At 44.2% G+C, this 13,042-nt stretch overlaps 1 protein-coding gene across 4 annotated transcripts in view; it reads left to right on the forward strand.

Annotated features, from left to right (window-relative positions):
- ADD2 (adducin 2) overlaps window positions 1-13,042 on the forward strand; it is a 111,325-nt gene that overhangs the window by 75,756 nt on the left and 22,527 nt on the right. For all 4 annotated transcript variants that reach the window (XM_001143954.8, XM_063789020.1, XM_009442634.5 and 1 more), the window contains 3 exons: window positions 1,389-1,532; window positions 4,207-4,305; window positions 8,578-8,754. In XM_001143954.8, the coding sequence (XP_001143954.1) occupies window positions 1,389-1,532; window positions 4,207-4,305; window positions 8,578-8,754 (420 nt within the window). The remainder of the gene's footprint in view (window positions 1-1,388; window positions 1,533-4,206; window positions 4,306-8,577; window positions 8,755-13,042) is intronic.

Raw genomic sequence — 13,042 nt, forward strand, 5'->3', positions numbered from 1 at the left:
GTCTGGAAAGATCTAGAACTCAGGCCAAGGTGAAGCGAGAGAACTCCCAACGTGGAAACGCCCAGCCTCTCCGTCTTTCTGACTACTGAAGTCATAGCATAACATGAAGACATGGAATGTCTGTTCCATCGCATCCCCCACATACTGCATACACAAGCAGTACCTGCTAAGTTTCTACTCAGGTCAGTCCTGTTGGACCAAGGCGTGGGGCCTGCCCCCACGAAGCCAGGCTCTGGCAAGGAGATATCTTGACAGAGGACAACCAGTTAGTGGGAACCTGGACTGTGCCCGTTTTCCCATAGCTCAGGGTAGGCTGAGAGTAGGGGACGGAGCAAGCAAAACTGGGAAAGAATACAAAGAAGAGACTCAATGAGCAGGTTGTCCCCCTCTGATCATTTCTCCATGTGTACCTAAGACACTGCGATGTCACTTGGAAAGACGGCAGGCAGACAACCAGTTCTGGGTACTCCCCCCGAACCCTACCCTATCCTGCTGACCCCCAGGCCACACGTGTACAGGGACAGAGTAGGCTGACTTGTCATCAGCCCGTTTTCTCAGCAAAACACACTGGTTATGAGCATTCAGACTTTCCAGAATTTGGACTAAGATGTGAAGATGTATTTGTGCTGAGCATGCATCTTTGCAGAGCTCAGGGCTGAGTCAAGGCAGAATGAATGAAGGAGGGCAAGGGTTCTTCTAAACCTCTCCATGCTCCTTGCTAAAAAAAAAATAAATAAATTATTGCACACTCTGTCCACCATGAGCAGCTTACTTTTAATAAGTGGTGGGGGAATGTGTTTCAACCCTGGTCCCCAGCACTTGTATTGTCCTAGTCCCAGGGGCAAGAGATTGCTTTTGAAGTGGGACCTTTATATTGGGCAGCAAATAATTTCATTCATTTTAAAATGGGACTTTTCAGTGGGCCTCTCTGTTTGTTAAAAATTGTGACCTAGTGTGCACTGAAACCAAAACTGAGGGTCTCCAGCCTACCCCAAGAGATCTGGACTCTGCTTACCCTAGCCTGGTACAAACTCCACCACAGCCTGCCCCTTCCCAGAGTTGTATGACAAGAGCAAAGCTGTGTGTGAGGTGGGGGGAGTGGGAGGGGCAGCAATAGGTCTCTGGAGTGCATTCTTTCTAGCAATTCTAAAAGGTGATATGTTGACATGGCTGCTGTGAAAACAGTGATGGAAAGACACTAGAGCAAGCAGCGTGACACAACGCCCAAGCCAGGTGGTAGAGGAGCCCAGGCCTTTCTTGTGCCTGCTCCCCAACCTCACCCCTCACTCCTCACCCCTCACCAGCCCCCAGAGTAGAGCTGGACTGTGCTGCTCTGAGGAAAGGGCAGGGAGGGCTGCAGGTGCTAACCATGCCATTGTCTCTCTAAGGTGTCGGCCATGAAGTGGGGCCTCCTGCCTGTCTCCCACAATGCCCTGCTGGTGGGGGACATGGCCTATTATGACTTCAATGGGGAAATGGAGCAGGAAGCCGATCGGATCAACCTGCAGAAGTGCCTTGGACCCACCTGCAAGGTTAGCTTAGCTCTTCTGGGACAATAATCTAGAGTGGCATTGTCAAAAGCCAACATCACAAACGTGACATATGTTCATTGGACAATAAGGGAGGGAGAGAGGGGGAAAAAAAAGAAAGATCTCTCTATCCCACTACCCTGAGATTTTGCTGTGTACCCCAAATATATTGAAATTTATGTTTGCAAAACTAGGATCATAAAATAAGTTGTTTTCCCTCAGCAATATATAGTAATTACCTTTGTATGTTATTAAATATTTTCTCTATCACCATTTTAAATTATTAAATTTAATTAAATTATAGCACAACTATTCACAGACTTCATTATGGGAATAGTTGTGCTATAATTTACCTGAATACTCTTCTGTGGTTGAACATTAAAAGGTATTTTTCAGCTGGGTGCAGGGCTCATGCCTGTAATCCCAACACTTTGGGAGGCCAAGGTGGGTGGATCACTTGAGCCCAGGAGTTCAAGACCAGCCTGGGCAACATGGCCAAACCCTGTCTCTACAAAAAATACAAAAATTAGTGAAGCTTGGTGGTATGCACCTGTGGTCCCAGCTACTCAGGAGGCTGAGGTGGGAGGATTGATTGACCCCAGAAGGTGAAGGCTGCAGTGAGCTGTGATCACATTGCTATACTCCAGCCTGGGCAACAGAGTTAGACCCTGTCTCAAAAAAAAAAAAAAATTTTTTTTTCTTCCTGAGTTTTTTCTTAATAAAAACAACACATTGATGAAAATCCTGTCAGCTAAATCTTTGTGTGAACTTGAGATGAGTTTCTTAGGATAAGTTCCTAGGGCTGCACGGGCTAGAACTCTCACTTCATGTCGCCAAATTGCCCCACACGGTTTGTTCACTCTTCCACCCCATGTCTAGGATATGAGAGTGCCACTTCCCTGCAGTCTCCCCAAACTTGAGTGTTGTCGCCTTTAGTTTTCCACCAGCTTGCAAGAGAAAAATGGAATCTTGTTGTTGCTTGACTGAACTCTTGAGCCCTGTTTTATAACAGCACATATTTGGGGATGGTTAGCTCAGTATGGCACAGCCACGGAGGCTAGTCTTGGTTGATGGATGCTTTGCTGCTGTCCTGGCAAGGAATGCACTGCCTGAATCATTTCCCATGAGTCCCTGTCTTCTCATCTCTAACACAGTGAGGTATCCCACCTCTCTCTCCTGACATCCTCCAGAACATTATTTAGAGTGTGGGGAGAGGGATGAAATGTTCACATCTATGAAGTGCTACAAGAATTTGAGAGATGGGGTATTCGTTGTTTGTAGTACTTTTTGTGGGCCACAGCCATCGTCTCTTTCTGTTTCTCTGGCACTTGAGAGGAAAAAATACCAGCTGTTTTCAACAGGAGAGGATGCGATGTTTAGAGCCACCAGGCTTCAGCCCAGGCTCTGCCTGGAGACAGATCTGACACATGGATCTGTGTCCCAGCTCCCAGGCTGGTGTCATCTGGTTCCAGAGAGTTCTTGAGAGTAAAACCAACGAAGAAAAGTTTCGGAGGGAAGATGCAGTTGAACTTTGGGGAGTTGTGCTCTTGGTACAAATTCAGTTTGGGTTCCCCCACTTTTACTCACCTTTCCCTGACTGAGTCTAAAACATTGCACTAATAGTGAGAACGCCTGGCTTCTAGTTCAGATGCTTCCCCTAATTAGCTGAGAGACTTTCCGTTTTTGGTTTTTTTTTTGAGACGGAGTCTTTCTCTGTCACCGACTGGGGTACAATGGTGCGATCTCGGCTCACTGCAGCCTCCACCCCCAAGGTTCAAGTGATCCTCCCACCGCACCCTCCCGAGTAGCTGGGACTACAGGCAGGCCCCATCACACCCAGCTAATTTTTAAATTTTTGTATTTTTAGTAGAGACGGGGTTTCACCACGTTGGCCAGGCTGGTCTCGAACTCCTGACCTCAAGTGATCTGCCCACCTTAGCCTCCCAAAGTGCTGGGATTACAGGCGTGACCCACCACTGCTGAGACTTTTAGTCTTTTCAGGCTTTTATTTTCTTTTCTATAAAACCGATGAGTTAGATGAGAAGGTCACTGTGGCCTCTTTCTAGAGCTGTGAGATCTCAGAGCTGACAGGGCCTTGTTGAGTTCATGGTGCAGAAACCTAAGACCCAAAGAGGTGACGTGACTCACCTGTTTCTGCAGGGCCACCTCTCAGAGAGCCGCCCCCTGGGTTTTGACTCCCACGTCAACTAAGTCACAGGAGCAAGAGATTGCTATTGAGGTGGGAACTCTGTATTGGATAGCAAACAACTTCATTCACTTTAATATACACATCAGTTTTTCAAGCTTCTAAGCTTTCCAAGGCCTAAAAACCCAGGCATTGCCTAAAGAAATTGACCAAGCTATTTAGTCTCAGTTTTAAAATGCCTTTTCAATTTCAATTTTTAAAATGCCTAAAAACCCAGGCATTGCCTAAAGAAATTGATCAAGCTATTTAGTCCCAGTTTTAAAATATCTTTTCAATTTCTTAGGGTAGATGCTTTGAGTTAAAATCCCATGTAGGGTAGCTTTGGGGTATTTGATTAGAGAACATAAGGAGTTGGGAGAAGGGGCCCTGGGATTGGTTGTGGAAGTTGATCTAAATAAAATGAAAAACCTCTCCCTCTTAACTAAAGTTTAGAGGACTTAAGGTTTTAATTGACTATTTATTTCTCTACAGATCCTGGTGCTAAGAAACCATGGAGTGGTTGCTCTGGGTGACACGGTAGAGGAGGCATTTTACAAGATCTTCCACCTGCAGGCTGCATGTGAGATACAGGTGAGCAAATTCTCCTGGAAAGTGGGCCCAGGAGTGGGCTCTGACAGGGGCCTGTGGGCAAACCTGGTGACCCTGTTGGCTGTGATTCAGGGAGTCTTTTGATCCCAGCCGTCTAAAAGCCTTGCCCTATTTCTCTACCTTGGCACCATCTTATCCCTCTAAAGTTTCACACTTAGGATTAGTTCTGTGGCTTTGAAAAATGCATCAACATTGTCTAACAAGCAATAAATACCCACTTCTTAGGGGTCAGTGCCCAGTCTGGGGAGCTGCCTGGGCTCATCAACTGGACAGTGGGAGCAACTGTAATAAGGCATAGAAATTTTTTACCATGCTCATATGTTATGTGGGGTATACCTGTTGCACCTATGCCCAACAGACACACAGGTAGGTGTTTGTTTGTTTTGAGGGGAGGGGGTTGGTTTGCAAAGGCCAGGGACATGGTCAAGTCCAGAAAAAGAAGCGGAAAGCAGACCAATCGGAGTGTTGACGTGGCAGCCTTAACAGCCAGGGCAACCCCAAGTGATGTCCAGGAAGCCGTCATGAAATCCCTAACCGGGAAGGGATGGAGAAGACAGGAGTGTCAGTGATCAGGGAACCCCCTAGAGGAGTTGGAGAAGCAGTAGGAAAACAGACAAACCTGTAGTTGTATAGACAACAAGGTGGTGTTGGATAAGCCAAGCACACACTTTTCAATGTGGCAAGGTGGTGTTGGATAAGCCAAGCACACACTTTTCAATGTGGCAAGTTGGTCAGGGGCAGGTAGGGGGCCTTGCACAACCCTGAAAAGACCTTATTAACCAGACCAGGCTGACCAGGCTCCATCCTCCCCGCTCTGGGCTGTGTGCCCTTGGGTAGAGGACTTGCCCTGCTTGAGCCTCTGTCTCCTCGATTGTAGACGTGGGGCCCAGCGGGTCACTGTGAGGACACAAAGAGGGGTGTTGCTGATGCTATTTTTAGGACTCAGCTGACATATGGAGGCCCGTTGCTCCTGGATGAGTCAGCTCTTTGCCCAGCCCCTTGGTGTCCCGTCCGCCCTCTCCTGGCTGGCCTAGGCAGAGCAGCACCGAGAGGAAGAGGTCTTTCTCTTGGAGGCACTCTGGGGAGATTGGGATCTGCCTGGAAGTGTCGCTGGTGGAGGCTCTGCAGTGGGACCTTTTCAATCGTTTTAAAAGGATATGTGGTGAGGATAGCTGTGAAGATAATGATCAAGTATTAGAGGCAGTGGTCAGAACAGGGGCAGGTGGACACAGACCCAGCTGGTGCCTTTCTGATGTGATGTAGCGCCCCCCGCTGCTGCCCAACCAAAGATTCTGGCCCTAAGCTCTGACCAGTGACTGGTGGAAGAATCTGGTGGAGCCTCTGGGATACCGGGAAGCTACTCTCCCTTTCCCACATCTGAACTCTTAAGAGCTCCCTATCTTCCTTCTGGAGAAGATTCTTCAATAAGAAAATATCTCCTGTAAAAACATCATCTCTGCAAAGACAGCACAGCCCAAAAAATGAAGGGAGAGGGACACCCATGTGTCGCACCACCCCACATGGTGAAGTATGCCTCTCCTAGGATCCAGAACCCCAGAAACAGTTTCTGGGCAGTTTCAAGGGCAGAGCTGTGGGCTTCTGTACCTGACAGCCCCCTTCCCTCAGCTGCTATCACTTTCGTTTCAGGATTGGTTTGCTGAGACCTTGTTACAGGACCTCAGGCGATGCAGACAGACCCCGGGCAAGCTCCAGTGACCTTTTTTTCCCCCAGCTGGTAGAGCAGAGAGGCTTCTAGAGGCGGGAATAGAGCTGGAAGATGTGGAAGAAAAAAGCAGGAAAGCCTAGAGGAGGTGTGGGTGGATCAGGGCATGAAAGAGCCTAGGTAACAGTGACTGCAGGTGCCGCTGGGAGTGCAGCCCTAGCCAGGTCATTTTTGGGTGAAGTGGCCAGCACTGAAGCTCTGTTTCCATTGTGGGCCAAGTTTTCTTCCTTGGTGACCTTAGCAAACAAGCGAACGTGGCTGTGGTCGTGTTAGTAGTTCAAGGCTGAGAGCCTATTTATTTCTTCTGGGGATGGTGTTCTCTCTGCTCCCCATCAATTTGGGGTTCCAGGAAACTGGGTCATCCCCTGCTGAGAGAGGCAGCTCCCTGCTCTGCCGACAGGCAGATGGGAAGAAGCTCAGGCAGTTCTTCTCCATCTGCTACCCATCACCATGGAAACTGGGGGAGGAAGAGGGAGGTGGGAGGAGGCAGCTCTTGCAAGGTTGTGGGCAGTCTCTCCCTCTCTTCTTCTCCATTAAGTATGGGTCCCCAGGGAATAGCGCTTCTCAAAATTCATTCATTAGAACATTATACGGCACCCCATATGTACCAGGTGATACACTAAGTGCTTTAGATCTATTACCTTAAAGACTTCTCACAAGGTAGGTTCTGCTATTTTCATTTTAGAGGAAACTGAGGTACACAGATGGTAAATAGCTACTAAAAGTCACACAGTTGGTAAGTGGCAGAGCCAGGATTCAAACCTGGGCAGCCTGGTGCCCAGGTCTGTGCCCTTAAACACTACCTGGAGAAGCGCTGCCTCACCAGGGCTGTGAGGGGCAGTGGGAGAAGTCTGTTTATCTTCTGCTAGACACATGGCTTGGATGAGAAGGGCGTAGATAATATTCTTGCTTCCTTCTCTTCACAGGGTGACGGGGGTCACCTGGGAGGGCTGCCTGGCTGACCTCAGAGAAGTATCACATGGGCATTTGTTAAATGATGAATTTAACACACTCTAAGGTCTGTCCCTGATCCTCTTGGGTTCATAGACCTGCATTTGTCAGCAGGTTAAATTGGATTTTTTCATTTCCAGTAAAAAATAACTGTCACAAAAATACTGAAAGTTTGCATAATTAAAGCAGTTTCCCATAACAAGCAGGCTAACATGGGATATCATATCTTATTCGGAATGCTAATATAATAATGTGCAGTGCAAAACACCTGGCTTACCACCTGGAATATTCATAAGCCATTGTCTCTTTATGTAGCTAGATTTGTCATCCAGGAAGCCAAACCCTAACCAATTATATCTGAGTGGTAGATACATGAGGGTAAATAGAATGTACCATTAGATAAGCACAGAATTTAAAAAATAAGGGGATTTGTTAGATTAATGAGTGTTTTTTAGGATCATTCTAAAATTGCCTGCTGTATACACACACCTCTTGTCCTAATACTCAGAGTCCATTGCCTACAACCACCTGCATTGCCCTCCCCATGGAGCCTTAACAATGAGACAGACACTCTAAGTCCATGTGTGGGAACTCTCACCCCTGCACAGTGCTTGGCTGTACACTACAAGCATTTTATCTGTCTCCTTTCTCTGGGCTTCCTTGACTGACTAACCCCATTGTGGAGAATGTATTCTTCCTTTGGACCTGTGAATTCATCCCATGAGGTTACAAATAAATTTCATTGGCTTGGGAGCCAGCCTATTTCTTTCAAGTGACTTTTAAAAAAATATAGGAGAGGTCAGCAATGGTGGTTCATGCCTGTAATCCCAGCACATTGGGAGGCCAAGGCAGGTAGATTGCTTGAGCCCAGGGGTTCGAGACCAGCCTGGCCAACATGGCAGGACCCCCATCTCTACAAAAAAATACAAAAATTTGCTGAATGTGGTAGTGCACATCTGTAGTCCCAGCTACTCAGGAGGCTGAGGTGGGAGGATAGCTGAAGCCTGGGAGGTTAAGGCTGCAGTGATCCGAGATTGTGCCACTGCCCTCCAGCCTGAGCAACAGAAACACTGTCTCAAAATAAAAATAAAAAAAATAGGAGATATTTCAAACATACAGAAAAGTGCAGAGACTAACATAATAGACACCGATACCTACCAATCAGATCAAACATATTCATAACCTCTGGCTTCAAATCTTGAAGAAACAAAATATTACAAACAAGAACTGAAATCCGCTTTGAAGTCCTTTCCTGTCTCATCTTCCCTCCCTCCCCAGATATAATCACAATTCTAGGTTAGTCTGTATCCCAGGTAACTTTCAGTCCTCTGTTTTGATTCTTAAGGTTTAATGCTTGCTATTTCCTTCTTTATAATCTCTAAGAACTGGCATCAGAAAATAAACTAATAGCTCTTTTCTTGGAAATGGGGGCATGCCCATCAAGTATGGGTGGCTCTTTCTCAGTTTGGCCTCTAAGTTCTCCTCTGTGACTCCCCATTCCCTCATCACATACAGGAGCATAGATAAGTGCAGGGTACCCATGTGCACATGGGCTGAGGGCTCTCTGCTCTTTGCTACAGGTGTCGGCTCTGTCCAGTGCCGGGGGAGTGGAGAACCTCATCCTCCTGGAGCAGGAGAAGCACCGGCCCCACGAGGTGGGCTCCGTGCAGTGGGCCGGGAGCACCTTTGGGCCTATGCAGAAGAGTCGGCTGGGGGAGCATGAGTTTGAGGCCCTCATGAGGATGCTGGACAACCTGGTGAGTCTCCTGCCATTGCCCTTCCAGGCCAGTCCATTGAGGCTTAGCCCCCTGGAACCAGGAAGTACAAGGCATCAGGTGGGCAGAAGAATCGCCAGCATCACAACTAGGTTGTTGAAGCCTCTTTGATGGGAAATTTGATTTAGAATGTGTGGTTATTCTAACAGTAGTTGAATTTTTGTAAAATGTGGACTTTGCCACCCACAACTAAGTGCTGTGGATGTTGTCATATCTGCAGTGTCCTCTATGAAAAGTCTTAGTCCAGGCCGGGCGCAGTGGCTCACACCTTTAATCCCAGCACTTTGGGAGGCAGAGGCAGGCAGATCATGAGGTCAGGAGATTGAGACCGTCCGGGCTAATGCAGTGAAACACTGTCTCTACTAAAAAAAAAAATACAAAAAATTAGCTGGGCATGGTGGCACATACCTGTAGTCCCAGCTACTCAGGAGGCTGAGGCAGGAGAATTGAACTGGGAGGCGGAGGTTGCAGTGAGCCGACATTGTGCCACTGCACTCTAGTCTGGGTGACAGAGTGAGACTCTGTCTCAAAAAAAAAAAAAAAAAAAAAAAAAAAGGTCATACTCCAGTAAAAACTGGGACACAGAGCCTATCTTATACTGGGGCTTTGCTCATACCTCTTATATAGTTAGTTCTGTCTTTCTGCCCATTTCATGACTTTAATGCAGAAAACACACAATACTACTAATTTCCTTAATCCTAGGCAGCACCTTTGTAACAATATCCTATTGTAATGAATAAATGAACCAATCAGTCATGTAAGGAATTAAACTAGTATGTGTCTAGGAGTGGGCTGGCTCTTCAAAGGATACAAAAAAATTTTTAAGACATTCTTTCTTCTTCTAAGGGCTAACAATTTAGCTGATAATATGAGACATAAACAGGTGACAATTCAAGAACAAGAGGAAAGCATATGCAATGAGGAGCTAATTGCATAAGAGGCTGTAACTTCTTAGATTGCTCAGAGGAGTGAAAGATGAAATCTATCTTTATAACATTCCATCTGATCCATTTTTCCCATCCTCACTGCTACAATCTTGGGCCTTCTTTATCATGTCAAGGTTATGGTAATAATTAATACATTTCTCCCTGTCTTCAGTTCCTCCAAATCATCTCTACTTTGTTACCAGGCTGACCATGAGGGCCACTTTATAATAATGAAAGGTACAATCCACAATGAAAATACAACTCCCATTAACATTTGTATGCTGAGTAATCTATGCCTAAAGAAAGCACCGCGACTAGATGGTTTCATACAAGAATTCTTTCCAACCTTTAAGACACAGATAATTCTGTTATTTAAACTCTTTCTGAGAGGAGTGAAAAAAGAATACTAAGCCATAATAATTGTAACATATTTAGACCAATTTTTCTTTGAACGTTGATGAAAAATGCTACATGAAAACTAGCAAATAGTATCAAGCCTAATAGTAAAATAATAATATACAATAACTGGTGGCTCATTCCTAGAATTCAGGGATGGCTTAATAATATCAATCTATAAATCTTTTAAATGTATTTCATGATATTGAAGCATCAAAGGATAAAAACTTTTGATCTGTCCAGTATGGTGGCTCACACCTGTAATCTCAGCACCTTGGGAGGCTGAGACAGAGGTGGATCGCTTGAGCCCAGGAGTTCAAGACCAGCCTGGGCAACATAGCAAGACCCTATCTCTACAAAAAATACAAAACATGGCCAGGCATGGTGGCATGTACCTATTAAACTTTTAAACAAAACAATTATTCTTGGTCATAACACTATTATTTAATATTATTCTAGAATAATATTGGAATTCAATCCAAGGCAATGAAGCATAAGAGGTATAAATATTATAAAGGAAAGGAAACTATTATTTACAGATAATATGGTTACATGCCTATAAAGTCCAAAAAAAAACTACTGAAAAAATATTTAAAATAATGAGAATACTTTTGTAACTACCTGACGGGTTCTTCCTGCCCATTGCACAAGCAAATTCAGTTCACAGAGACCATGGCATTACAGTAAAGAGAGAGTTTAACTGATGCGAGGCTGGCCATGCCATGCAGGAGACAGACTCAAATCAATCTCACTGAAGCCTCAGAGGTTAGGGATTTTTCAAAGGGGGTTTTTCAAAGATTCCTGGTCTTAAACACTTGGGCTCAAGTGACTCACCTGTCTCAGCCTCCTAAGGTGCTGAAATTACAGGTGTGAGCCACTGTGCCAGGAAGATTCAAAGATAGTTTGGTGGGTAGGGGGCTAAGGTATGGGTGATACTGATTGGTTGGGGATACAATCATAGGAGTGTGGAATATGGTCCTCGTGCACTGAGTCTGCCTGTGGGTAGGGCCACAGAACTGACTGAGTCCCAGAGCCATCCAGTTGTCAGAAATGTGAAAGCCTGAAAAGATACCTCCAAAGGCCAATTTTAGGTTCTATAATAGTGATATTATTTACAGGAGTAATTGGGGAAGTTGCAAATCGTGTGACCTCTGGAATAATAGCTGGTAATTATTTAACTATGCCTACATTTTAGTAAAATTCAGGCCCCTTTCCTCTTCCTAACTTGGTGGTCTTTCATCAGTTTTACAAGGATAGTTTAGTTTTTGGGAAGGGCTATCGTCATTTACACTATAAACTAAATTTCTCCTGAAGTTAGTTTGGCTCACATCCAGGAATGAGCAAAGCCAGCCAGCTTGTGAGGCTAGAAGCAAGATAGAGTACTGTCATAATTTTGCAAAGGTGATTTCAGTTTAAGGTAGACAATTATGCAAATATATACAAAAATCAGTAGTTTTTGTATCTTAACTACTTTGAAAATATAATAATGGGAGAAAATAATCCTATTTGCAAATAGATCACAATCATAAAACACTAAAAAGCATAATCCATGTTTTTAAAACCATAAAACTTTATTAATAGACATCAGAGAAAACCTGAAGTCAGTGAAGAGCTATAATTTATTCTTGGTTAGAAAGCTTCAATAGGGTAAAGAGGTTACTTCCCCAAAATTAATCAATAAACTCAATGGATTTCTTTCAAAAATGGGGGAAGGTATGAGGACTTGACAAAATATCCTTCCATGTGAAATTCAGAATGGCTAGGGCAATGTTATAAAAAGAAAAGTAATTAGGAATACTAATTCCACCTCATGACAAAGTGTGATAAAACTTTGGCAACTAAATGGCGTGGCACTAGCAGAATGGATGTGCAAAACAATGCAACAGCTTAGAGAATCCAGAAATAGATCCAAAATATATGAGAATTTAACACAGGAAAAGCAGGCACTTTATAAATCAGTGCGGGAAAGATAGACTACTTGCCATCTGGGAAGGAAAACTAAGGCAGATGCTACTTCATTTATTTCAACAAGATAAATTCCTGGTTTGTCAAAATGGTAAACATAAAAAGTGAACTCATAGGGGTATTAAAAAACATAGATTTATGTTTTTGATGCCCTTGTGTTAGGGAAGACTTATCAAGCACGGCACAAAAGGCTGCAATCTTGACAAATATTAATAGAAATGATATTAAACAATTCAAAACTTGCATTTCTATAAGCCACTCCCCCACCATAAACAAGGTAAAAGACAAAGTATAGAGGGAAATATTTTCACCATCTATGATAGTGAAAAAATTAATATTCTTAATTTACAAAGAGCTTACAAATCAATGTGAAAAAGAGAAACATCAGTAGAAAAATGGGCTGAGAACATAAACAATTTACAAAGGAAAATAGTTAAGTAGCCATGATATGTAATTGGAAATATCCATTTTACTAGTATCAAACATATATGGACAAACATGTATATGCATAGAGATATGACTGGAAAGGTTTTTAGTGATTGTCTCTGGGGTGAGAGTTTGCATAAAATTCCGTTTTTTCCTTATTTTTTTTAATTTTGCTTAATTTTTCTACATGGATCTGTATTTCTTTTATAATCAGAAAAATACCTTAATGTCATTTTAATTTAAAAATAAAAGAAGACAAACAGAGCTGAATATTGCTCCAACAGCTGCCAAGATTCCAGAATGTTTGTTCTCTCCAAGAAGCAGTCAGCTCCAGCTTTGAGGGGATGTGGCCTTGCTTAGGAGACAGGAATGTTCTTGAGTCTGATTTCAGGGTTCCTAGAAGGAAATTGTTAAGAAGTTTCACAGTCAAGGAAGGGAGGGGTGACTGTTAAATCAGCTGGGAAGCTTTTAAAGATCCTGTAGCCCAGGCCACACTGTGATCTGATTAAATGGGCAACTCTGCATCAGGGCCCAGGCATCAGTGTTTGTGTGAAGCT

Source organism: Pan troglodytes, chromosome 12, assembly GCF_028858775.2.
Source record: "Pan troglodytes isolate AG18354 chromosome 12, NHGRI_mPanTro3-v2.0_pri, whole genome shotgun sequence".
NCBI classification, from domain to species: Eukaryota; Metazoa; Chordata; class Mammalia; order Primates; family Hominidae; genus Pan; species Pan troglodytes.